Genomic DNA, 27,676 nt, shown 5'->3' on the forward strand with positions numbered 1-27,676 from the left:
AACAGGCTGGCTCAGCTGCTCCAGGACTCTGAGCTACAAGAGCAAGTTTATAGTCGACTTTGGAAAAGTCGTGAGTTCCAAAAAGTCTCTCCACTGCTTAGCACATGTCCTTTCTCTTGCCTCCGCACTTTTCCTAAAACATCACCAACCATGGTGCTCCAGCTATCTCTCTGTTTGTCTCGTGTCATAGGAAGATGTGCAAGCTTCTTTCAAAGGACTGTGTGCATAAGTTCAAGTCCCATCCTCAGCCCCTGGGAAACCTCACACTAGTTGCTTCATCTAAGATTTTCATTCATCTCTACAAAAGGGGAAGGAATGGGATTGATGAAGGGTTAACATGAGGAATAAGGAGACAGGCGATGTATATTAAAACATAACAGTTCTCAACAAATATTAACTATCATTATTAAAATATTTTTAAAATTCACTAGAAAGTCAAGACCACTTTACACCATAATTAAAAGATATGGTTGCCTGAAATGTTTTTAAAATGTAGCAAATTTTCCCCCGAAATGTGCCACAATGATCTCTAATCTCTGCACTTCAGGAACACTGCTTGCTCTTTTTGTTTCTTTTTCTCTCTTTTCACCTTTGACAAGCAAGGTATTCCTTTGTGTGCGTCACAAAGGATAGGAAGACCGGAGGAAAACAGTGTTGACAGGATAACTGAGTGTTTCAAAATGTTAGCATCACCAAATCTTAATCTAGGGCAGTGGTCGGCAAACTCATTAGTCAAAAGAGCGGCAAACCACAGCTCTCGGGCCGCAGTTTGGCGACCACTGGTCTCGGGGACTTTATTTCTCTTTCAGTTTTTACAAAGGAAATCAACACCTGCTAAAAATTAGGAGAAAAGTCAAAGGACTCACATTCTAATCCTCCAAACAGTCACTAACTGGATGTGTTTTTATAATAGATATCTGTCTGGGTTTTGTTTGTTTGGTATTGCTTCCCAGCATCTGACCGGCTGCATACACACCCACCCCCCACCACTTCTCTCTCTCAGGCAAGCCTTGAAGATAGGCAGTCTGCCGCACGCTCAGAGAAGGAAAGCCCACGGAAAAACTCAGGCCTCTAACCTGGCACCAGCAATTGGATGCTCTCAATACAGACATCAATCTAGAGAGAATGACCCAGAGCATGGGATGCAGGAACCCAATCTGAAGGTGGAGGCAGAGCAGCAGCAGCGACAGAAATGTCAGCAGTGGTGTCAGAACAAGCCTCAATGGATGGCCATCAGCTCTAAAGTCTTCAACGATGTTCCATTTCTGGAACAGGATTTTGCCTGTGGCTTTAGTTGCTGCAAAACATTGTTGGTCCCTTATTTTTTCAATTGTCTTCAGTGTTCCCATATTTCTGCCTGTTGTTCAATGTCCTCTTAAAAGACAGTTTTCTCCTTAAATCAGCCAGATTTTTTTAAATATATTTCTTTATTGATTTCAGAGAGGAAGGGAGAAGGAAAGAGAGCTAGAAACATCAATGATGAGAGAGAATCATTGATTGGCTGCCCCCTGCCCACCCCCCTATTAGGGATCAAGCCCACAACCCAGGCATTTGCCCTTGGCTGGAATCGAACCTGGGACCCTTCAGTCTGCAGGTTGATGCTCTATCCACTGAGCCAACCTGACCAGGGCCAGCCAGACCTATTTTTTTGCCTAAGACAGAATATTTGGGCAAGTCCGACCTCTGTGCCTCAGTTTCCTCTTTGCTTACGCCATGGAGTGGAACTTTATCATCACTCAGGATTCTTCGGGCTCTCCCAGTTTTATTTTTCTCTCTCCCAGTTTTATAAGTTGCAATCACAAAATTTCAAATAAACCAAATGAAAACTTAAGAATCTACTTCAAAGTCAAGGAAGCCTTTCTGAAAGCAATACACCTTGCATAAAGGACTGGCAGAAGCGAGTCCTTTTACTTACAAAGGACCCCGTTCCCGTCTTCCTCTCCTCATTTGTGTGTGAGTGCATGCACACACAACTTTCTACAAACCTGCTGGAATGGCTCAACCTGCCCCAGGGGTGACTCCGAGTGTGAGCTACATAATAAATACCTGGAAGCGTGTGCTAAGGACCAGCCGGGGAATTCTAAGTGGGAGCAGCCTTTTGAGAACCTTTATCGGTGGCAGGGCCAGTCCTGTCGGTATCTTATCAAATTTCTCTCCCTAATCACAGGAAGATTCCACGCCTTATCAAACTGTTATCGAATCAGCCTGACCAGAGTCCGATGTCCTGACTGTCTGGAAAAAATGTGCACTATCACACTGACATGAACATCTGGCTAGGTCTCCGCAGCCCAGGGAGAGCGCTGGGCCTGGAGACCCAGCGTACCTGAGATGAGGAGGCAGCTGCCACAGGCTGACGCGTGCTTTACCCTTCAGAGTCTGCTCTCCATCGGCACAGGAGGGTGTACGCCAGCTCCTCGGCCAATCTTCTAGAGAGCCACTGACTAATCCAAGTAGAGCATATGGAGAAGCACTAGAAAACTGGAACCGTGGTAAGGATGACGCTATTACTGCCCGGCTGGCATGGCTCAATGGTTGAGCATCAGCCTATGAACCAGATCACACTGATTCCCAGACAGGGTACATGCCTGGGGTTGTGGATTCTGTCCCCAGTGTGGGGCGTGCAGGAGGCAGCCAATCAGTGATTCCTTGATGTTTCTCTCTGCCCTTCCTCTCTGAAATCAATAAATATATGTATTTTTAAAGAATGAAGCTATTATGGTTCATGAAGAATTCCTTCTATTAATTTACCTTCCCTCTTCCTTGGAGACAGTCTTTAATCTGTTATCCAAGTCATTAACATTTCTCAGTTATCAGAATAATCTCTTAGCCATCCAGGTTCAATGTTAGCTACAAAACATTTTGGGGGGCTTGAAACTCAAAGAGGCAGAAAAGTAAGAATTTAATTCTTTTTCAATGCAAAATAAACCTTCAGGCTCACTTCACAAATATATTTTAAACTGATATTGTTTGAAGCTACAATAACATCCAATTGCTTCTGCTCAAATTTGATATTTACTAAGCAGAATCCTGATCATAATTTGGTGATTCAAATATGTTTGCCCTAACAGAATTTTTAAACAGCCATCATGAGTCAACTGATCCACATGATGCTTTGTTTTTCATAAAAATTAATAAATCATTTGCAGATGACATGATACTCTATACAGAGAACTCTAAAGATTCCACCAAAAACTACTAGAACTGATAAATGAACAGCAAAGTAGCAGGATAGCAAAATGAATATCCAGAAATTGTTGCATTTTTTAAAAACTATATATTTATTGATTTCAGAGAGAAAAAGGGAGAGAGAGAGAGAGACAGAAATATCAATGATGAGAGAGAACCATTGATTGGCTGCCTCCTGCCGTGCCCCTTACTAGGGACTGAGCCCACAACCCAGGGCACGTGCCCTGACCAAGAATCAAATGGTGACCTCCTGGTTCGTAGGTCAACATTCAACCACTGAGCCACAACCAGCCAGGCTGCTTAAGATTTTTATATATGTACATAGTTCTCCTAAGAGTGTAAGTTTCCCTCTGGACAGAGATTGTGATGGCACATGTTAAGTTATTATCTGAATAATTGTTAGTTCTAAGAGTTTTGGAGCGTAAAACACGGCATACATATAAACATAATACAATGGACTTTTATTGAGTTATTGCTATCTAAATAAAAGACCCAGACTATTATAGTCTATTTGCCTTAAAAAGAGAGCAAAATTATAATATGTTACTCCATTAAAATATAACTTTAAATACAGCATATTAATCTTCAGCTTAACACACGTCTCCAACTTCCGAGGAGCACTGTACAAATACGCTTTTGTAAAACAACCTCACAGCACTTTGATGTGACCGTATGTTCATTAAAAGGAAGTATTACTACTTACATACATAAGGTACATAATGAATTCAGTATGTGTCTAGAGTTGGCTAATGCCATTAAGCACATGCCAAAAGCACAGACTATAAATCAAAATGCGATTTGTCAAAGTAAGATCTTAATATGATACAGGCTAGAAATAAATAAATAAACCAGTAACATTCTGAGATGGGATTAGTGAGCAGAGAGCTAAGCCCAAACTGAGACCAGGTTGCAACTGACATCCCTTTGTTCTATCTATAGCTTTGGCTACTCCTTTCTCTCCTGCACCTGGATAAGAACAAAATTAGCATGCGCCAGGCATTCTTCACTCCCCCAAGGATTTATATCTCTAATGCCATTTTAAAGACTGATATTCTTTCCAAAATGTTGACATAAACCAGTTGGGCAATTACAGATTGTTTTTAAAAGCCCACATTACTAAAGTTTTTAAAAATCTAGATTATTCCTTTTTTTAAAAAGTGTGGAAAACACTTCACATTGATTTACTAATTCACTTCCAAATTGAGGAAGATTTAACAGAGGCCTAGAAAGAGCAGACAGAAAAATAAAAAAGCTAAGCTAACTATCAAAAATAAGAAAATCTAGTCAGTGGACACTGGAGTTGTCCAGGAAACATGAGCTCCTTGTGGATACTGCTCCTTATCATACCTTCTTTTTCCTGTGCTGTTACCTCTCTCTTGGCCTGGGCTCTTTCAAATTAGCATTAAATCTCATCCAAAACACTTCCTACTAATCATCCAAATGTGTTCCCCAGGTTCTGAGTTCCCTGCATTAAATGCTGTTTTCATTCACTGGGTGCCCACTGCCTGCAGAGTTCAAAATAAACTCTTTATTGTGTGGCATGGCTGACCCTGCATAATCCAGGTCCTGTATGCTACTCCCACCTCGCCACCCCCCTCTTCTCAAGATCTATCTACAACTGCTTCTACCGTGTTTCCCCGAAAATAAGACCTAGCGCATGGAAAGAAAAGACATCCCCTGAAAATAAGACCTAGCGCCAACTTTGGGAGAAAAAATTAATAGAAGACACTGTCTTATTTTCGGGGAAACAGAGTATTTCCATGTGCCTGCTTGCCTCTGGCCACAGTGTTCGCTTCCACATTCTCTCCAATGACTTCACCTGGCTGTCCTATTCATTCTTACAATTCAGCAAACTGTTACACACTTAGGAAGCTCTTCTAGGTGTGTGCCTCTCACAGAACTCCTACTGTTAGTGAAAGTCATTGGTCTGCTTTAAGACTCAAATAACTTTTTTGAGGAAAGGTACCATTATGTTAGTCTGTGCATCTCCGAGACAGATCACATGAACTATATGTGCGGTGTTAGTATATGGTTGCTGAAAAGATAAATAAATAAATAAAATTGCTAGTTAATTAAAAAAAAAAACAAAAAAAAAACACTAAGAATACTATCCCATCTAGAAAGATATGAAACTACAAATTATTTCATATTGCTATGCAAAGTGTTGCTTCCCTTATACTCATTCCAAATTTCCCAAGACTAATACATAGAGGTCAGTCTTGAAGAAGAATTAAGTATAGAGCTATAGAAAAATAAACCCTTAGAAAATATTAACATTCATATTTAGAGTCTACACAACTGAGTCAATATATAAACTATGCCTAGATCCCTAGTAGGAACACTTCAATGCAGAAGTAATGCATGTCAACGTTTAGTCAACTTCCTCCCAAGAATCATTCAACAGGAAGTTAGCAGTGTTTATATCCCTGGACTTTTCCCCAGCTTTGGGAGGATAGATTTAACAAAACCAACTTCGGGGTTAAGATCCAAACCTGAATTCCTACTGACAGAATCAGCCTCTTTAATGGACTAAAAGGCTGGAAGGTGAGACACAGGCCGGGAGTAGTTTGGGGAGCAGCAACTTCATCAGCAAAAATGAGAAACTAAAATGCAACTCCTGCTTCCGAACCATCCTCCAACCTTCCTTCAGATCTCACAGCTCCTGAGCTGATGGGGGAGAGTAAGACTGCTCAGCTTTTCCTTACTTCCTTTTCAGAGATTAAGCCAATCTATGCAGGCAGAAACCATCAGGATCTAGCCAAGGGCTCCTCGATGCTGCAATGGCCCAGAATTTTCTGGAGGTCTCCTACTTAGCTGGACAGAGCAAAACTGAAAGCAATGAGAGTGGCTGCCACCTACTCAACACTCCATGTTCAGTGGCTGCTGCTGCTTCCACCCTGGGAAACACTCTTTCTGGCAGAGGTAGAGGATCCATTTAAAGATCAGAGGTGGCAGTCCCTGCCCCCCAGCCCCTAGGCTGACTGTAGGTGTCCCACGCTGAAGGAACTACTCGAGCACGCAGACTCCCAAACTGACGCGAGATACTACAGCTCCTTCCATCATGAATATGGAAAACGTTATGGCAACTTGCTTTATTGTGGGTCTGTCCAATACTTAAAAAGGCTTGATTTGTATATCAAATGCAGGTGGCAGAGTGGAAATCAAAGATTGTTTTCCCCAAGCTATCTATTACTCATTAGCCTTCTAATTCCTGTTGTTTTGTTGGTTATGCTCAACTAATAACTGCTGTTGCAGCCAGCAAAATAATTTTAATAAGAGAGTTGATAGGGTCAAACCCTCTGGTATCTCTAGAATTTCAAGTTCAGTATCTGTAGAAAATGGCTAAAATGCCAAAATCCGAAGACAATTAAGAAAGGAAAATAGTCTGCAGTTTGTAGCTCAAATAAGACATGAAATGAGGGAAGAGGGGCACAGAGGTAGGGGGTGGGAGGCAGGGGGGGGCACGATGATGGGGGTGGTGGTGGTTAGGTCATAGACAGAAGGCCCTCAATAACACTTAGAGGCAGTCAAGGGCTTGCAGAATAGAGATACTTACTAATAATAACCAATAGGAGAGAAGCTAAGTTTCAGACAAATGTTGTCTACATTCAAATGTATGGGGTGAATTAATTCTATTCACATTTGAGGTGGGGTGGGGGAAAAGAGATGGTTAGATGTAGCAAATTTTAAAAATTAATCTTTAGTGGATGAGGAATTTAATTGCTTCTAGGTATTTATATACTTCAAATATTATTTAAAATAGTATGTTTGTTTCATTATGTTTATGTTAATTATGTTTATGTTTACCTTCTTTTAAATAGGATTTTTTGTTACTTAAATAAAAATATATATATACTTGAATGGAGAAATTCGTTTTCCTCTCTAGTCATACTTAAGGATCATGAAGACACCAGTTTTATCCGAAAGTGTGAAAAGAAATATACAAGAATTAGAAGGAAAATGTAAAAATACATATTAATCTTACTTTACACAACACTTTTTTCTTGTTAATAGCATGTACTGTTCCGTGTGTGTGTGTGTGTGTGTGTGTGTGTGTGTGTGTGTTTAATGCTGCTTGAAGAGACAACTACTAAAAAAGAAAATCTGAATTTATTTCATTCCCTTAAGGGGTGATAATGAATTTATCCAATTTGTAAATCTTTGTAATGATCATGTATTGGTACCCCTTCTTCTACCAAAACAGCTTGAGGTAGCTACTGAGGTACAAGGTGTTGCACAAAAAAAGTTATCGAGAGAGAAAGAGAAGCCCTGGGAGCCTTGTCTCAGCTCCTTTCAGCCAGACTTTGTCCTCTGTGAGGGGAAGTGAGATGGGATGAATAGCCAAGTACATTCACTGTTGCATCCATCCCGTTAAAGTTAGAAGGATCTAAAACTCCTGGGAAATATGGAGCTTCTGGTTTACTGCGAGGCTTTGGTGCTACCTATTCCTAGTTAATTCAGGGTTGTGTAGTAATCATTACTGACATAAAGTACAAGTTGTTTTTGTTCTTAATCTGATAGTTGTTCATCTAATTCTTGTGCACGGTGTGTGTGTGTGTGTGTGTGTGTGTGTGTGTGTGTGTGTGTGTGTTTTATCATGTTCTGTTCAAAAGACTTATTATTCCTAATAGGTAGCAAATTACAGATGGGTAACAGTTTTTCCAGAATGCAAGAATCTATTTGGTTTTGGATAATAAAGGAGCAGCAGCTATATAAGTAGTGTGGGAAGTCAGTTATGATGTGTGTGTTTTTAATAGGCAGAACTGAGGGGGCTTTTTTTTTTTAAAGCAGGTGTTGTGTGGTTCACGTATTCTGTGGGCAGACATGATGGTCTAAGCAGTGTTTTACTAATATGAAATGTGATATGAGTAAGTATTAATAGTAAAAATGAAACAGTTAGGAATTCAGTCTAAAATAGTGGCCCATTAGGTTCCACCGAATAGAATCTACCAAGGTGTTAGGTCTGTTTATAAGAACTATGTACCAATAACTTTTTTCACAGTTTTTCTATTTAACGTTACGAAGGTTGGTTGTAGAACAGATATTGACACTAAAGTGTGGCGCTTTGTTATGAAGAGATGTTTGTATTACTACTGTTTCCTGTGAGGTGAGACACCAGCCTGGAATCACATAACACTAAGAAAGCTGCTGTGTGGTATATACAAAACTCCAAGTGGATTTGACTACTGTTGTTGTTTTTCTCTGTTTCTTCTCTTTCAAATAATTTTATCTGAGCAAAGACTCTCTCAATCCCTCAAAAGAATGTTAGAAAACACACGAGAGTGGAAAGATCAGTGGGCACCTAGAGACTCTGCCAACAGATACATGAGGCATTATATTGCCTCTCAATCAAGTAGCAAGAGAATCAGTTCCTTAAAAAATCATTCTAGCTTTTTATTTCCATTTCCCACATCCCAGTGGCAAATATTTCCCACTCCCTGCTTTTCCGAATGTGATCCATGATATCAAATTTCTGAAGGAAAATTACTTCAAGACAAACACATTGCATTGTTACCTTAAGCTTCAGTGTGCAGCACATTTAAATATGGCTTATAGTTCTTGGGCTGTGTTTTCCTAACGTCTCTAAAACAAAAGCTTAAAATCCCTCAACGCTTTAAACCTTGACTGTAAACTATAATTAATTAGATTCCTATCTAATGTGTTTAAATGTACCATTAATATAAAGATAAAATTTACTAAGTATATAACTGTATTATTAATGTAAAGCAGACCCATCTTTTCTTTAAATCGTTATAATTAACATGAGCATTTAGTTTGACTAAGCAGATTGCCGTTTAACACAAGCAGATGATATGAACTAGGTTTCAGCAAATTTAAACAAATCAGAGCATGTTTTATATAATGATAAAAATTTGGATTTGCAACTCAGACTAATTTTAAAGTCTATATAATAAAAGTAATGGATAGAGCATCAGCCTGCGGACTGAAAGATTCTGGGTTCAATTCCGGTTGAGGGTGCATATCCGGGTTGCAGGCTTGAACCCCAGTAGCGCATGTGCACAAGGCAGCTGATCAATGATTCTCCATCATCACTGTGAGAGAGAAACATCAGTCAGATGCCCTGACTGGGATTGAATCCAAAACATAGGTACGTGCTCTGACCAGGAATCAGACCAGCACTTTTTAGTGTAGAGAGCAATGCTCCAACCAACTGAACCGCCCAGCCAGGGCATGTTTTTCTTCTTTAAGCAAAGCACTTTTCTTATTTTTTTCTACTCTAAGGCCTAGAAATAATGACCAATCAGTAGCAATGAACACCACGGCAAAGAGATTATGGTCTCTGATTACCATCTCCCACAGGAAGGAATAGAACGAAGCTTGTTGAAGAAATGGCTGCTTCCAAGTCTAGGGCAGGGAAGTTTCAAGAAGAGCCCGGACATAACTTGTGATACCAGATAACACAGAAGTCATCATCCACCACTGACAGCATATTAAAAGGGCCAACCTCAGGAGGTGCCCATAGGCCAGAGATAGGACAGTTTGAACAGTAATACATAATGAATTGACATACGCTAAATATGCTTTATATTTGTTGGTAGTTTAAAAAAAAATTCTCATAACACTTGGAAAATACTGGAAAACCAACTATTTCTTTTTAAAAACTAACAATTAATGGAAAGACTCAAGCATTTATCCTAACATTTTATACAAAATGTAACAAGGTAGGCAAAGAATTGATGCAGGAACATTATAAGAAATCCAACATATAAAGAAGGAAAGAGAGTTAGGAAAATAGCATGTTGTAACCTCTTGCTCTCTAATGAAATATTATTAATTGATCTAGGCAATGATTATAATGACTGATTTAAAAAAAAAAAAAAAAAAGGATAAGAGAAGGTCATAACACTACATAGTGTTTTTGCTAAAAACAATTTGAGACCCAAACTCCTTGTAGCTAGTCAACAAAGATGTCTCCCCAATAAACTATGCCTATTTTCTTGCTTTTATATTGTCCCACCCCTTAAACCTAGACTGCCGCTTTCATTCACGTTAATTAGCAGAATGTGGTAGAAGTGACTACTATAAGTTCCAAGGTCAGAAGAAGACTTGCAGTTAAGCCTTGGTCTCTTGGTACACTCATTGGGGTAAGCCAGCTACGACGTAAAAAGTCTGACTACGTAAAAGTCCAGCCTGGCCATATAAAAAAAAAAACCCAGTGAGACAGATGCGGAACCCCCAAGCTGCTTCAGCCTTCTCTGCTCAGGTGCTAGACATTCAAGAAAAACTCCAGCCTCAGCTGCCATTTTACTGCAACCAGAGAGGGATCCAAGAGAGAAACCCAGCCGAGCCATCCATCCTCAGAACTGAGCACACTGGCGTTTGAAGCCATTAAGTTTATACAGCAACAGATTGATGGAGCAAGTCTAACTACCAATGACCAAGAAATATAGGAAACTGGTAAATAAAACCAAAAACTGGTAAATAAAAACAAAGGAAAACATGGAAAACCTATTAGGTAGAAGGAATGAATTGATGTGTATGTGTGTGTGTGTGTATGAACCTTGAATAAGATTTTGTTTGTTTTATAGGTTGATTTTTATTTCTTTAATCAGGAGTAAGGTTAGAAGACTACAGGGAACATATGTACATGACTTGATATTAAGAAATTAGTGTCAAACATCTATATATTTTATTGATTTTGTACAGAGAGGAAGGGGGAGAGATAGAGAGTTAGAAACATCGATGAGAGAGAGTTATCGATCAGCTGCCTCTTGCACACCCCCTACTAGAGATATGCCCGCAACCAAGGTACATGCCGTTGACCAGAATCGAACCCGGGTCTCTTCAGTCCCCAAGCCGACGCTCTATCCATTGAGCCAAACGGTTTCGGCAGGAGTGGTTGTATTTTATTTATTTATTTTTTTAAATGGTCATTTCCTTTCTTTTCTTTCTTTCTTTTTTAATATATTTTATTGATTTTTCACAGAGAGAAAGGGAGAGAGATGATGAGAGAGAAACATCGACCAGCTGCCTCCTGCACACCCCCTACCGGGAATGTGCCCGCAACCAACGGACCTGGGACCCTCCAGTCCGCAGACCGATGCTCTACCACTGAGCCAAACCGGTTTTGGCAGAGTGGTTGTATTTTAAAGAGCAAATGTCCTTTAAAGATACAAACTAAAATATTCGTGGATAAAATATCCAGGGACAGTAGGAAGTAGATAGGAGTATAGATGAAGGTAAACCATGAGGTGTTGTGTTGAAATGGGAAGTTCATTTTATTAATCTCATTACATTTGCAGTTTTTTGTTAAAATACATGACAGACTTCAAGAAGCCATAATGTTATAAATCTATACTTTGTAAAAAAAAAAAAAAAAATCTTCCTTTTTAGCCAAGAAAAAAAAAATTACTTTTACATCCCCACTTATCCAAAATACTGATCCAAATATTCAGCTATGATATCCTTTTCCTTTAAAACAGGGATCATAATATCCCACTCCAACATACATGCTGAGCAAGGTCAACTAATATAATTTATGGAGGAAAAATGGTTTGAAAACTATACACTGCTCTACAAATGTAAAACATTGTTGGTAGTGGGGACCATGTGTTTGGCACAAGATTTGGCATCCATGCAGTGAACTCTCTCAGAACTCGAAAGCTCAGAACTCTGTACTTACTGCATTTAGCCCTAAGGCCAGACACAATGTCTGAAAAATAGCAGGAGCTCCATAAATACTAGTATATATTTTGGGTGAGTGAGTAAACCGGAGAGAAGGGGTAATACAAGAGCAATTGCCTTTGATCCTACATCTTTTCAAAAAGGGTCAACTAGCAACAGTGAGAAGTAGATAACTTACATAAATACACCAGAACCACATGCTCAAACAACTTCTATGCATAAAAACCCTACTATTGGTCGATTTAGCACTGATTTTAAGCCTTTATATACAGAGCATAATATGATACTGACTACCTTCTCAGTATCCTACACCTGATCAAATCTACTTTTTAGTGCTTTTCATTTTCTTTAATAGAACTAATTATGAGAGAATGAAAGCCTGGCATTTAATACATGCTAGTCAAATGAGCAATAAACAATTGTAAACTTTCCTAGAGGCTATTTTGCTCTGCCTCATCATCAGGAAGCTAAACCATATGTTAGATGTTAGCCTGGGTGGACACAAATGTGTCCTATTTATTCAATGTTTTCTTTGAAGCCACAATTTATAAGTTTTGTTTCTTAGGGGTACATGTCAAACTTCATTTAGCATTAGTTGGTATCCAGATAGATTGAATAGCAAAAAGGCAACATTCGGGGGCAAAAAAAAAAATATGCCTGCTATATGAGCAATAATGTCAGATTCATTTATGTAACTCACAGAAAACAAGAGAAGAAGTACAATGGAAAACTGATAGTAGGAACTCAAGATAAAAATTATACATTTAATGTATGTGTAAAACTGCATATGGGCAAGGAGAACTATTAAAACAAATGTGTTTTAAATCAGTGTCTAAGAGATGGAAATTTTTAGAGTTAGGTTGTTTTAGAATGTATGTTTTCTAACTCTTAAATTTCAAAGATTATATATTTACATGGAACCTGTTTATCTGCACATGTTCCTTTTTCCTAAGAATGTTTTACAAACTTATCTGGGGAAAGCTGCAGGTTTCAAATGTATAAAGGGACATTAGTGAAACTGATGCTTCCCTTTGGAACATTTTCGTGAAAAGAAGAATTTGATATACTGTAGATTACCCATAAAATTAACCCCAATAAAGCTATTAATATCTGAATAATGTTCTATAATGTTATTTTACACTTATTAATTCATCTAAACATCAAAACACCCTATGAGTTAGGTATTATAAAATACCTATGAGTTAGGTATTATTAAAAAAGTCATAAATGTGGAATGTGGGGCTGAAAACTCAATAAAGTTTGTAAGCCTAAGGCGTCTGCTTCCATATTATTGTTTCAACTGCACTACAATACTGTGGAAAGCAGTTCTCACGTACGATTGTGATACAATTATGAGACAAGTTTTTGTGGCACTTTCAACATTCTTTTTCTAAGACTCATCTGTGTTGTTCACGTCAGCTTTATTTATTCACTTTCAATGCTGTGTTTTACTCCATATTGTGACTACACTATAGGATATTTATTCATTTGTCTCTTGGTAGATGTTTGAATTATTCCTCTTTTGAAATTATACCCAGTGCTGCAATGCACTTTTCTGTACTTATCTCCTGGTGGACACTTTGTATGCTTTTCTGGGGCATAAACTTAGTAGGAGAATTATTGAATCATGAGGAATAATATGCATGCTCAACTTTACTACGAGGGCCTAATTGTTTTCCAAAGTGTGTATATCACCTTATATGACTGATCACATTATACTTTTACAAAGTTTAAAAATAAAACTAAACAACAATTTTTAAATATTTACATAAGATAAAAAAAAGAAGGCTGTGTGTGTATATATGTTATAGTCTTTTGTATGTATCATTATCTATGCAATTTTGACCTCAGTATGTACAATAATAAAAATGTGAAAAGAAGCCTGGAAAACTGTTGGCAAATAGAATTTTACATTTTAAAATAAATTTATTATATCTTTACTTTAGGATGGAAATAAAAACAATAAATAAGTGTTAATCTATCATGTCAAATTTTGATAATTTTGAGGTTCCCAAGATAGCAAACCCTCTTTGTCAATAGATTTTGGGTTTGTTTTTTCCTACACCTCTCCATCAAATTTCCTAGAAATTGGACCTTGAGAAATGAAGAAAGGGATTTGGTAATGTTTACTCTTCTAGAGGAATTTTTCTTCTCACTGAATACATCTATCTTGATAAGAGTAAAATTAGTCAGTTACCAAAACATAACATGATGACCGATTACCAATCCAGTGGTTCAAAAAAGAAAAATTAAGTCGAGTGTTACAAAAGTATAGTAAATGTCAACATATAACCTCAATATGGATGTTTATTTATAAACACCTGTCAGTATCATTATATGTGTGTGTATATATATTCCTGTACTTATATGTTATAGACATTTTGAACCATATATAACAAGATTTTTATTATATATATATATATTTTTTATTTTTTTTTTAAATTTCAGGGAAGAAGGGAGAGGAAAAGAAAGAAACATAAATGATAAGAATCATTGATCGATGGTACATCTACACAATGGAATACTATGCTGCCATAAAAAAGAAGGAATTCTCATCATTTGCAGCAACCTGGATGGAATTGGAGAACATCATGCTGAGTGAAATAAGCCAATCAATGAAAGAGAAACACCACATGACCTCACTCATTTGTGGATGATAAAGAACATTATAAACTGATGAACCAAGAGACAGATATAGAGACAGTATATCAACAAGTAGACTGTCAAATTACAGTGGGGAGGGGAGGAAGATCTGGGAGAGATAATAGATCAACCGAAGGACTTTTATACATGCATATAAGTACAACCAATGGACACAAAACTCTGGGGAGGGAGGGGATGTGTGGGAGGGAAGGAGGGGGGAAAAAAAAAATCAATAAAATATATTTAAAAAAATAAAAAAAATAAAAAATAAAAAAAAATTACTACAACTCTACTTCTCAGAGAAACCACCATGAAGGTTAAAATAGAGACATGTATGTACTCAATAGTCACTAGTCAAACCATCGCCAGTCAAAAGAGCCCAAGCTATTGAGAAGCCTTGAATCTCACCATCTGCAGTTAAATGAGAAGGTAAACAAAGCAAGCGCAATCACGAATCATCTCAACTTTTGAGAGGTTTTGTTCCAAAAGGTCATTATAAACCAGCAGTTTGGAACTCAAAACACTTTTTCACGGAAATCTGTTAGTTCGTGGTCACGTACGCCTGGGACTCAGAGAGATCTGTGCCGTACACCTGAAGCAGAGAGCGGATGGCGCTCACAGGGTGAACCTGGCTTCCAATCCCACTCCACAGCGTGCCTCCGAGGGGCAGCTCCCTGACCGCAGCATTGGGAAGTAGGGTGCATACCCGCTGGTCCTATCATCCCCCGTATCCTAAGCCATGGACAAATACAAGCCAGGTCCACAGTGGGAATCCATCTCACTGCCATCCAGACACAGGGACCCATTCATGAGAATTCTATAAGGCTGGGCGTGTCTGTGGCATTTTGCTACTCTCTCAAAACACTAACTTCAATGAATGTCTGCTTATCTGGAAATGAAAGCAAATAAATGAATCCTCATTAAAAAAAAAAAAAGAATCATTGATCGGTTGCCCCCTGCACACACCCAACTGGGGATTGGTCCCACAACCCCAGCATGTGCCCTGACCAGGAATCAAACCATGACCTCCTGAACTACTGAGTCACATAAAAGGACATTGAAATGGAATTGGATAAAATAGATCTAAGTAGGAATTCTAATATTGATAGAAGTATATGTAAGAAGGAATTCTAATATCTTCTTCCTACAAGCAGCACCCACGAGGCCCACACTAGAGGTCGCGATACACTTTTAAGAACTGCAGTAAGAAGCAGGTAGCCAAACTTGCGTAATAGCGCTGCTATTTTGTTTGTAAATCCACATCATTCAGTTACTTATTCAACCTATTCCAATTCCTCTGAAGGAACTAATGTGTCTGTCATATGCAAAGTAGATGACACCCAATTAGTTCAACAATGCTGTTTGCATATAATGTAAATGAGGATTAAAAGCACCGACTTTAGATTTGACTTATGTTCCAGGATTTCAACAACAACAAAAAACAGTGAGACCAAAAACTATCACCTTTCTGTTATTGGATAATTAATTTTTTAAAGCTTTCAAAGCAGATAAAATCAGCACCTTAAAAGACTTGTCTTTAACCCGGGCTTTCTTTATTCAAGTGTACAATTGCAGGTGCATGCCTAGAGGAGCAATAGTTTGTTCCTGACAAAAGAGTCTGAATGCCACAATATGCCTCTTGCCAGAGGCATCGTTCCCCAAAGCACTCAGCTAACTGCGTCTCCTGCTGTACCTGTAACAATTTAATTGTGTAAGTCAGCCTAGTCAAGCATCTCCAGCCCATGACTGGGAGACATGAAATTCATTGTCATTATTGTCCCTGTCATTTTGGATCATTATATCCTGCTGCAGAATTTTCCTCACTTCAGTGCATTCCTACCTCCAGGAGCCAGGGATTATAGCTGAGGTTGGGGCAGGGGCAGCACCATCAACTACATTTACCTCAGGGGAGCCAGAGATTAAATTAGCTTTGCTCTCTCGCCAGCAGAATCCATCTATGTGTATGCTGTGAGTCTTAAGGTGGAATAAAAATGAATATTCTAACAATGCCTGGGTTTTAATTCCCCCTTTGAAGCATGGATATAACCAACTTTTATCTACATTAGGAAAGCTAATGTAATTTTTTGTAGGTTGCCGTTTTCATAGGTGCACAAGGAATACTTGAGGGCATTATCAAGTAGGAAATAACAGACAACTCTCTGTGTCCATGACTGGACTCTCAAAAGAAAGAATTTAGAGCTATAATTTTGTTCTCCAGTTGTATCTTAGGGAAGCTTAATGGGGGGATTTAATGGTTTCAAATATTTAATGATTTTTAGTTACATCTCACTTTTTGCGCACTGAATCGGGACTGGAGTCCAAGAGGAGTGGCATCAAAGATCTATCTCCTCTGGGAACAGGGAGAGAGAAGAAAAGTTGAAAGAGGAAGACAAAATAGGTGCTGAGGAGACTTACTTCCTCTCCACAGCTGGTTCACTAAATCTCACAGGCGGACAAGTCACCCAGGCCTGTCAGGCCTTCACCACTTCTCGCTGACTTGGGCGAGTTAGATCAGTCACACACTCTGTCTGGTGAACCCCTGACCAGGGGTCAAGGCCATGGCCGGGGTCAGCTGGTAGCTCTTTGGTAGAAGATGGCAAGGAGCAGAGAGGCAACAGCTGGACATGTCTCAGTCAGAAAACCAGTGAGCTGACTGTATGTTTCCTCTAACAGAATATAAGAAGAAAATACAAGCTTGTATGTCACTTCCTATTCCAACTTTCATTTCATAGGGATTTTACTGAGAAATCTGACATTTACTTTGTCTGCACTGAAGAAAAAAAAAAAAGGAAAAGGTAGCTATTCCTCTATATGTGTGAGTTTGTTTTCAGCAGTTAACAACAAAACATGGCAATGGATCATACCTTTGCTGAGCCCAGCCACTATAATTACTACATTTTTAAAAATATGGAATTAACTCTGGGGAGGGAGGGAAAGTATGGGGGGAGGGGTGTGCGCAATGATATATGTACAAAGATAATAATTTAAATTTTTTTTAAATAAAATAAATAAATAAATAAAAATAAAAAATATGGAATTACTTTTATGACCTTTTGGACTTGTGTGGAGGGAATATATTTTGCCTTAATCATATGCAATGGTCATTCCTATTTATTTAGGATGAAGTATCCTTATGAGTAATTAAGAAAAAAAATTTTACCTTTGTTCATTTCATACTTCAGAGGGAACATCTTCAGCTAGCTCAACATCTCAGTATGATGATGTTTCAGCCATCAGTCCAAGTGAATGACAATGTCTTCTAGTCCATGTCACTATATTTCCATACGCCTACATTTCACTTTTCATTGGTGTTGATGTGACTGTCTAATGTATCACTAATAAGAGTTCTTTTGTTCATAAAACTTCTGGTAACATTTAAAAGTTCTTTCAATTACTTGTGCCACTTTTTTAAGTTTTTATCATAATCAAGATTCTCCTAAGATGAGAGTTATAAATATTACTTCTGTTCACTTGAAAATGGTAATTTTGTTACATGAATTTCACCTCAATAAATTATTTTTTAAGTTAAAAAAAGTTATATCAAGAAGCTCAAATGCATTTTTAAACTATTGGGTCGGCAGCTAAGTAATTGCGGGTTTCACACATATATGGCTTCAGTTGAATTTTTAGGTTTGCAGACATAGTACAAATGTAAAACACATTTTGTTATTTGATAGTTGGCTATTCAGCTGTTAACCAGTAAAAAAAGTTTTTTGATCTGTTTTGTACTTTTCGTTTGGCGTTCGTTGAAAAATGGAAAATCAAAAGGAACATTTTCGTCATATTTTGCTTTTTTATTTCCGCAAAGGGAAAAACGCATCCCAAGCTCATAAAAAGTTATGTGCTGTTTATGGTGACGAAGCCTTAAAAGAACGGCAGTGTCAAAATTGGTTTGCCAAATTTCGTTCTGGTGATTTTTCACTCAAAGATGAAAAACGCTCTGGTCGTCCAGTTGAAGTTGATGACGCCCTAATCAAAGCAATAATCAATTCGGACTGTCACAGTACAACACGTGAGATTGCAGAGAAGCTTCATGTATCACATACATGCATTGAAAATCACTTAAAACAACTTGGCTATGTTCAAAAACTCGATACATGGGTTCCTCACGAACTGAAAGAATCACAGTTAACGCAACGCATTAGCAGCTGCGATTTGCTAAAGAAACGTAATGAAAATGATCCATTTTTAAAACGACTGATAACTGGCAATGAAAAATGGGTTGTTTACAACAATATCAAGTGGAAAAGATCGTGGAGCAGGCCAGGTGAACCAACTCAAACAACATCAAAAGCTGATATTCATCAAAAGAAGGTTTTGTTATCAGTTTGGTGGGATTACAAAGGAATTGTCTACTTTGAACTCTTACCACCCAACCGAACGATCAATTCTGATGTCTACATTGAACAACTAACGAAATTAACCAATGCAGTTGAAGAAAAGCGGCCCGAATTGACAAATCAAAAAGATGTTGTATTCCATCATGACAATGCAAGGCCACACACATCTTTGGTCACTCGGCAAAAATTAATGGAGCTTGGTTGGGATGTTTTGCCACATCCACCATATAGTCCTGACCTTGCACCATCTGATTACTTTTTGTTTCGATCTTTACAAAACTCCTTGAATGGTAAAAATTTCAATAATGATGATGATGTCAAATCGTACCTGATTCAGTTTTTTTATAATAAAAACCACAAGTTTTTTGAACGTGGGATTATGATGCTGCCTGAAAGATGGCAAAAGGTCATTGATCAAAATGGGCAATACATTACAGAATAAAGTTATTTAGTTCCATAAAAAAATTGTCTTTGATTTTCTTTAAAAAATCCGCAATTACTTAGCTGCCGACCCAATATCTGGATGATTGTTACTACATCTCATAATGGTTAGTTATGGAGAATTATTTTTTTCTTGTTAAGAAAAGTTTATCTTATAAATAACAATTTTAGACCTTGTTTGCAAAAGTAAATGTTCAGAAAGTTATTTTTTTCCTCTGAAACACTTTGGTAACAGGTTGCTAATGTTATTTATTTATTTATTTATTTATTTAATATATTTTATTGATTTTGTACAGAGAGAAAGGGAGAGAGATAGCAAGTTAGAAACATCGATGAGAGAGAGTCATCGATCAGCTGCCTCTTGCACACCCCCTACTGGGGATGTGCCCGCAACCAAGGTACATGCCCTTGACCGGAATCGAACCCGGGACCCTTCAGTCCCCAAGGCGACGCTCTATCCACTGAGCCAAACCGGTCTCGGCTAATGTTCTTTTTTGATCAAGGGATAAGGCATTCCTCCTTTCTCTAAGCGTATATTTACTGCATTTAATTCCTTTCTTATATGCTCTCTTTTGTACCTGATTTCCATGTTGACATTTAATTTGCTCATCACCATGTTCGGAAAACAATGGATAGGAATTGTCCTATCTGTGAGCACAGCTGAGAAACCACAGAACTACATTTTGGTTCACATTCTTGTTTTAACTTAACTAATGACTGAACAACTCAGTGACAGAGTTGGCCCTGTATCATTTCTGAACAAGGATTAAAAGAAAACTATTTCAAAGGAGCAGAATATAATTATTTTTACCCTTTCCAGTCAAGACTTTAGATTTTAAAATAAATTTTTAAATGTCAACATAAAATTATTTTCATAATGATCATTAAATTTTTTGATAATCTTTGCTAAACTCAATTTTGCAACCTTAACAAACTGTAAAAGCCAATTCTAAAGTAAAGAAATTTTTTATCCCCTTTGATTCTAATAGGGTTATGTTTTTTTGTTTGTTTGTTTGTTTTTGTGGGAGGTTTTTGTTTTTGTTCTTGTTTTGCATATGTGACATAGATTTCCCTTTAAGAATCTAAATTCATTAGTCCGACCAGTGTGGCTCAATGGTTGAACCCATGGACCAGGAAGGAGATCACGTTTCAAATCCCAGTCCCAGCACATGCCTAGCTTTTGGGCTCAAAGCCTGGATGGGGTGGAGGGTGGAGGGGGAGGAGCATGCAGGAGGCAGCCAATCAATGATTCTCTCTCATCATTGATGTTTCTATCTCTCCTTCTCTCTGAAATCAATAAAAACACTTGAAAAGAATTTATAATTCATAACAATATTAAAACTAACGTAAGACACGATGCCACAAAATCAGATGTGATATCCACTAAGAATCCTCTTCAGGAGACTCAGATATGTACACATTAAAAACAAAAACAGCCGAAACTGGTTTGGCTCAGTGGTAGAGCGTCGGTCTACGGACTGAAAGGTCCCAGGTTCGATTCCGGTCAAGGGCATGTACATTGGTTGCAGGCACATCCCCGGTAGGGGGTGTGCAAGAGGCAGCTGGTCGATGTTTCTCTCTCATCGACGTTTCTAGCTCTCTATCGCTCTCTCCTCCTCTCTGTGAAAAATCAATAAAATATCTATTTTTTTTAAAACAGTGAAAGCAGTTAGCATCTTCACAGGAACAAGTTTAGAGCGTCTGTGCAGGAGGAAGAGGCAAAGAATACCACACTTCCACGTCAGGATGAGTAGAACGCCTTCTTACGCCTCCTGGGCCAAACCTTCTTCAATGTAATCACCCAGTAAACCACAGTGGCCCAGCATTAGGGTCTGATGCTGAGAAAGCAAATTCACAGTTAAGGTTGTCCATAATGAACAGGTTCCATCAAGGGTGCCAAAAGTGCAGGTAAGTGCCCTGCACCCTCCATGGTGTTCACATACTGATGGGCACTGTCAACTGTGAATTTTCTAGCTTTTCATGTTTGTCTAAGACCCTTAACATTTCCCTAATGTTGCACCTAGGATATTTTCTTGAGTTTGTCCCCATTGCACATACATTTTTTTGTATTCACACGTGAAAGTCTAACAGACAGCTAAGTAGATTCAAAAACCTAACAATGGGGGGAGGCGGGGTGGTCTTGAGGATATCCTATAAAATGAAGTAACATAAATATCAAAGCCTCCTAAATATATATAAATATTTTCACACTAAGTGTTTTAAATACAGCCAGGACTGGTTTGGCTCAATGGATAGAGCGTCGGCTTGGGGACTGAAGGGACCCGGGTTCGATTCCGGTCAAGGGCATGTACCTTGGTTGCGGGCACATCCCCGGTAGGGGGTGTGCAAGAGGCAGCTGATTGATGACTCTCTCTCATCGATGTTTCTAACTCTCTATCTCTCTCCCTTCCTCTCTGTACAAAATCAATAATATATACTTAGAAAAAAAAAGAGTTTTAAATACCTAACATGAAATACAAACATCACATAATAGAGATTTAAAAAACTCACTGAACTACAGAACCTATTGTGTCACAAAATTTCAAAGACTTTTTGAACAAATACAATATCTATATCCAGTTATTTCCTTGTAAATAAACATCTTTGGACTATTTGCTAATTCTACACACCCTTTAAAACTATAAAGAATTTCAGAAATGGCTTTTCCTGTTTTTACTTCATGTTTATTGTGATCCATCTGGAAATATACAAAATTATATTGCTCACACACAAAATGAACATTGAACACATGGCAAATGGATACTAAATAATGTCACTATTAGAAAACATCCAACAGCAATAAAATAATAAGAACAGAGGAGTTGGTTTAATAAATGCAGTTTTCATCCACCTTCATCATAAATTATATGTTCAAGAATTGTGTCCTGTGCAAACTATGAACATGTCAATTTCAGCCCAGGGCGCATTTTTCTCTTGGTTTCTAACCCCTTCAAAATAGAGGTTTCATCTAGAAAACCTAACAGATTCTCAGCTCCTTTCAACATTATAATATATTCATAATGCAAGTAGTCCCTGGCAAGCATATAACATATTAAATGACATGGAGGCGGGGGTCCAAATTCATAATGAGGGAAAATGGACCAAACCAACCATAAGATACAAAGTAGAAATCCAAGCAGGAAAGAAAAATGCAAAATTAAACCTATGAAAAGCAAAACACAATGCGGAGGTTTTTAGCTAGTATTAGAGAAGATGGTGAGTGGGTGTGTTCCTCTTATATTGTGTAAGATTCACATTAAAATGAAGAATGCAAAACTATCTCATTAAAAATATACTGTAAGGGTCATGAGTGAGAGTAAAGTACCTTGTAAAACAAAACAAAAAAACACATACCATCATAGTAGACGATTGCTCCTACCAGCCTGTCCTTCTGAAGCATGGGGAAATGCTCAAGAGCTCTCGATTTGCTGAGGATGTAACTGCTTTTCAGGCAATTACTGCCGGCTACCAGGTCGTATAGTTTGATTCCTACCCAGTAGTAAGGTAACTGCCACCACCTACAGCATAAACAGGGGAGACGGTTTCTTTAGAAACAGTGTGTAACAATCACGGCATGCCATTTTATGTTATTAGATATATTTCATTTAAGAAAAGCAAAATATGTCTAGAAGTGGACTGCAAAAGAAACAGAACTGTGCTGCTGTGTTTGACACCAGCTCAGCTGAACTGTGTTAAGTGAATGAACCTGAGAAGGCAATGGCTCTTGACCTTGTTGCATTTTAGAATTCTCTGGAGAGCATCAAAAATAAGCACAACTGCCTAGCCTTCACATGTCTGGAGATTGATTTAGCTAAACTAGGAAGGGGCCTAGGTGACCCTAATGGATCCCCAGGGTAGAGAATCACTGGCTTGAGGTGTCCTAAGCAATCTATGACACGATATGGACAATTGTGAAGTCTGTTTCTAGGTCCCCCACAACACTCCTGGCTAACAAAGTTACAGAATCCACTTTTTCATGTTACCTGTACTCTAATTTAAGGCAACTTCGTGAATAGCTTTAACAATATTAGGAAAATGGGTTTTAAAATGTATAATTTGACACTTTTTTTAAGAATTATTGTTTATTGATTTCAGAGAGGAAGCGAGAGGGAAAGACAGAAACATAAATGATGAGAGAGAATCTTTGACAGGCTGCCGCCTGCACGCCCACACTGAGGATCGAGCCCGCAACCCGGTCATGTGCCCAGACTGGGAACTGACACAGGACCTCCTGGTGCTTAGGTCGATGCTTGAGCACGGAGCCATACCTGCCAGGCCATATCTGACACTTCCAGACAACGTCCGGGCTAACGCACAAATTGAAATGACCCAGAATGATTTAGGTTTGGAGTTGGTACACGCTAGGCTCAGATTTTGCAGCAGGCTCTGCATTTTAGTCTTCACATGGGCCTCTTATGTTCCTCAGAGCACATTATATATCCTGCCAGAAACTGCCATGAGAAATTACTAATTACAAATACAGAACACCGCTTCCTTGCCTTCAAGACGTAGCCTTTGGAGGTTGGTCAGTAGGGAGTGATTTAGGAAAAGCCACCCTTTTAAATACAACAAAGGAAAGTATTTGAGCATGATTTAAAGATTGCAACTAATTAAAACTACATTAAGAAATACAAACTGAGGGAATGTTTCCATTAAAACTGTGTTGTTCTCTATTAACCCCAGATAAGCAATGTGTACAGATGCTACCGAAATGCTTACTTGTAAACTGGAAGCATTATAGGCAGTGGAGCTGATAAATGGGGAGCAATTTCTAGTAGGTTGGCGCGCTCGTGAAGGGCTTCTTTCACCATCCGATACTGAAAAGCAAAACAGAGAAAATTAGTTTGGCAGTAACAGATCATAATATTTTCAAATGGCAAATAGACACCCTGCCAACTGATTGATACACAGAAACCTCCATACCTCTGAGCGAGGACAGCTCCCTCCTAATCAAATTTCTAATAATACATCATGCTGTCAACCGGAGAGATTTTTTAGAAACCTTAACCGTATTTGCATAGGAGAAAAACATGCTGTCAGAGCTCCCAGGTGTAAGATATTTTCCTGACTGGAGTTACAAGATTATTATAACAATTTATCTTGCATTCTCTATATTGTCCCTTTCCTCAGTCCCCTGTAATATTTCCCCGTGTAAGAGAGAACAGATTGTTCCAATGCATGCTAAACATCCCCTCTGGCCTCCACTAACCCAGGCAGAGACGATGCTTAGGCGTTGCACAGGATTTTATAGAGTATTATAAAAAAGCTTATCTCTTAACTCCTTTGGTCCTTATACCCTCTGAGGAACCAGCATTACAAGGCTCCTAAAATCTGAGCAGTAAACTGGAACACATCCCAAGCCATCTGATTCTAAACCCTGTACTCTTTTCCTCGCAGCCATCTCGATGTCACCGAGACACCTAAGAAAAGGGGACAGATTCACAAGTGACAATGTCAAGTTAGTGCTGCTGTGTTTTTCCCGTACCGAAGACAGATACGGAGTTCGGCTGGGTGTTTTTTTTTTTTTTAATCTTTTTTAGCCCTCTGGGAAATGTCATCTTCCACACTGCCTTGGCAGTTTTCAAGTGGTGGCAGACTGGACACAATAATGTGTGACATAAAAAAAGCATGACTCAGATCATCTTTCCTTAAGAATATGTCAGCGGCAAGAAGAACGTATGGCTGCAGTATGAGTGAAGAGGATCAATTTAATACTCCCCCTGTCTTACACAGCACAGCTCCCCGAAATTGCTGGGGAAGTAGCAATTTGGTGGCTATTGGCAAACAAACAAACAAAAAGAAATAAGAAAAAACAGCAATCACCATTGTTTAAAAAGGCAACACCTCCGGAAGTGATTTTGTAAATCTGCCACTTTGACATGCCTGTGTAGAAAAAGCCCCTGGTTGCCCATAAACGTTAATACCACAGAAAAGAACCGGGGCATCTCTCCTGGAAGATATTCCAGCAGGCTACACTAAATAGGTATTTCCAATAGGAAGAAATGTTATGAGCCATTATAAAAAAATTAAAAAAAATTTAAAAAAAAAAAGCCTGATTTAATTGGGTAGAAAAAAAGCATAGTCGCAATTTTTGTTTAACAGCCAGCATACACAATTACCTGCTCGACGTCGAACTTCATGATAGCCTTCTGAAGATATCGCACACCACCGTGGATCAATTTAGTGCTTCTGCTGCTGGTCCCCGATGAGAAATCATCTCTTTCTACAAGGGCTGTTTTCAGTCCTGTGTAACCAGAAAACCAAATTAACTTCTTAAATTACACAATTTGTATGTAATTCATTAAAGGCCCTTCTCCAGGGTAGAGACAATCACAAGAAAAATTACTCTGAACATGGATACATTTGTATTCCAAGTGCGGTACACTGTCTATATTATAATGAAGAGATTTTAGTCTCTTCCTGGGGGAAAAGTCAAAGCCGAACGAGACGCATATTAAACGGCGAATGAATCACAACTAAGGAAATATTACAGCACAACTTGAGGGCAGTAACGAACTCCGGTACTTATAGAGGGTCCGAGGAGAGCCTGCACCCATCTTTACCCAGGAGGCTAACTCAGTCGTGTTTACAAGTCCTTCTGGAACTCCTATTCATCCTTCCCTCCGAGAGGCCAGACCTGTTCCAGCCCCACATCTCCAATCTACTCTAATGCATCATCAACGAGCCTAGACTAGCCCTCACATGTGCTGGCTCCTATTTCTAGAATGGTGTTACAGAGACTCTAAAATGGGGAAAGAGATCAAAGATATCACAACAGAAGAAGAATAAAATTAACCCCTGATATTGAGGAGTTCCTGGTTTAATGTAAGACATCCAAGCATAATATTGTAGACTTACAAAGAAAAAAACAAGCCAGGACAAATGAACTCAAGAAAGGACAATATTCTTGGTAAAGGTGAGGCTGAGCAAAGAAAGATCGGTTTCAGAAGTCATCCCCCTCCCCCTTTCTTTGAGGGTTGCAATAAATCTCTTAGAGATTAAATTGGTTTAGTTTGGTTTGGTTTGGTTTGGTTTTCTTGCAGAGACACCCCTATCTCTCCAGGACTGGGTAGGACTAGCAGTGCTGTGAGGCCCATACACTAGTTAGAGATGAAATTCAAAACTTCAAAAGGCCCCAAGTATATATCAACACCAAGCCATGAGGAATTTTCATGGCCTGGCATACTCTTGGGGATGAGAGAATGTCATGGAATCCAATTACAATGAGAATATGTAACTGGAGCAGTTTGGGCTCACAAAGCTCATATAAGGGAACTTGTGCATGTATTCAATTCAGAGCCATTCATTACATTTAATACCAAAGGGTCGTTTTTATAACTTTTAACAGTTTAAATATCGTACCCAAATGTCATCATAAAATCAGGCCAATTCCCTTGACTCAAAAGGACAAAATATTTGGAAGCTGTGGAGAGGAAAGAAGAGAACTTTGATTCAAGGGCAAAAATTGCTAATGCTCTAACTAAGGAACTAAATAACACAAAACTCACAGGTCCCTCTTTTTAAGCATTTATGGCAGAGAAAGATCTGTAAAATTCTCAAGTATGAATACCCTATCAGAGTTTAGTAAATGTAGTACTGGGTGTATTATAAAAAATAAACTATATCAAACTATAGTACTTATGAATATTGAGAGTTTAGTGCCAACTTAGAGCTAAGTGATGATGTCGGAAAGGAATTAGGCATGGACAAAGGAATTAGTAGCTCCCAGCCCAACAGGTTTCAAGACAGAGTACTCTTACCTGACTCTGGCTTAGCAGGTAAATTCAGGACATACGCCCCAAAGTGTGTAATCAAGATTACATTTGCATTCTCTTACAAATGCACTGTCTTGGTGAGCTACTGTATTGTATATCACCTTGCCTTAGTAAGTCCAACATAGGGAGTTTTTCCAGCTCTAAAATAGACTGTGTATCTTCAGTTGTGATCAGGTTTGGGGGTAGGGGAGAGGGAGAGAGACACTTTCAAATGACATTTAAGAGCCAGATTGTGTAATATATACCTCTCTTTCAACCTCAGAACCAAAGTCTTGGCATCGAGATGCCCGTGCCATGAGACGCAGGGACCTAAGACTGAGAATAGTCAAGCAGCCTCCAAGCCAGTCCCTGGCTCCCCACTTGGGCCTGCCCAAAGGCATCCTGCTGGCTGTGGTAGAGGGCACCGTAGTGCCCCATAATCCCCACTTCCTACTATCTAATCCCTAACCCCGGTGTGTGGGCTGGACCTCGTGCCTTGCTTCTCAGGAGTGGGGCACAGCCAGAACGGTGGCACCTGACTTCTGTGTTAAGTTACAAAAGACTGACTTTCCTTGTCCTTTTGACTTGCTCAGAAGAGGCAAGCTCCATGCTGAGTCAAGGAACTGCAGGACACCCCAGTCAGCAGGTCATGAGGAATGGAGGCCG

General features: G+C 38.8%; 1 protein-coding gene across 5 annotated transcripts in view; it reads right to left on the minus strand.

Moving 5' to 3' along the window:
- Positions 1 to 27,676, minus strand: part of GPD2 (glycerol-3-phosphate dehydrogenase 2) — a 149,998-nt gene that overhangs the window by 44,974 nt on the left and 77,348 nt on the right. For all 5 annotated transcript variants that reach the window (XM_036420733.2, XM_045575638.1, XM_036420734.2 and 2 more), the window contains exons 4-6: positions 25,376 to 25,500; positions 23,976 to 24,073; positions 22,611 to 22,774 (exon numbers count right to left, since the gene is read on the minus strand). In XM_036420733.2, the coding sequence (XP_036276626.1) occupies positions 22,611 to 22,774; positions 23,976 to 24,073; positions 25,376 to 25,500 (387 nt within the window). The remainder of the gene's footprint in view (positions 1 to 22,610; positions 22,775 to 23,975; positions 24,074 to 25,375; positions 25,501 to 27,676) is intronic.

Source organism: Pipistrellus kuhlii, unplaced genomic scaffold (assembly GCF_014108245.1).
Source record: "Pipistrellus kuhlii isolate mPipKuh1 unplaced genomic scaffold, mPipKuh1.p scaffold_m20_p_7, whole genome shotgun sequence".
Lineage (NCBI taxonomy): Eukaryota > Metazoa > Chordata > Mammalia > Chiroptera > Vespertilionidae > Pipistrellus > Pipistrellus kuhlii.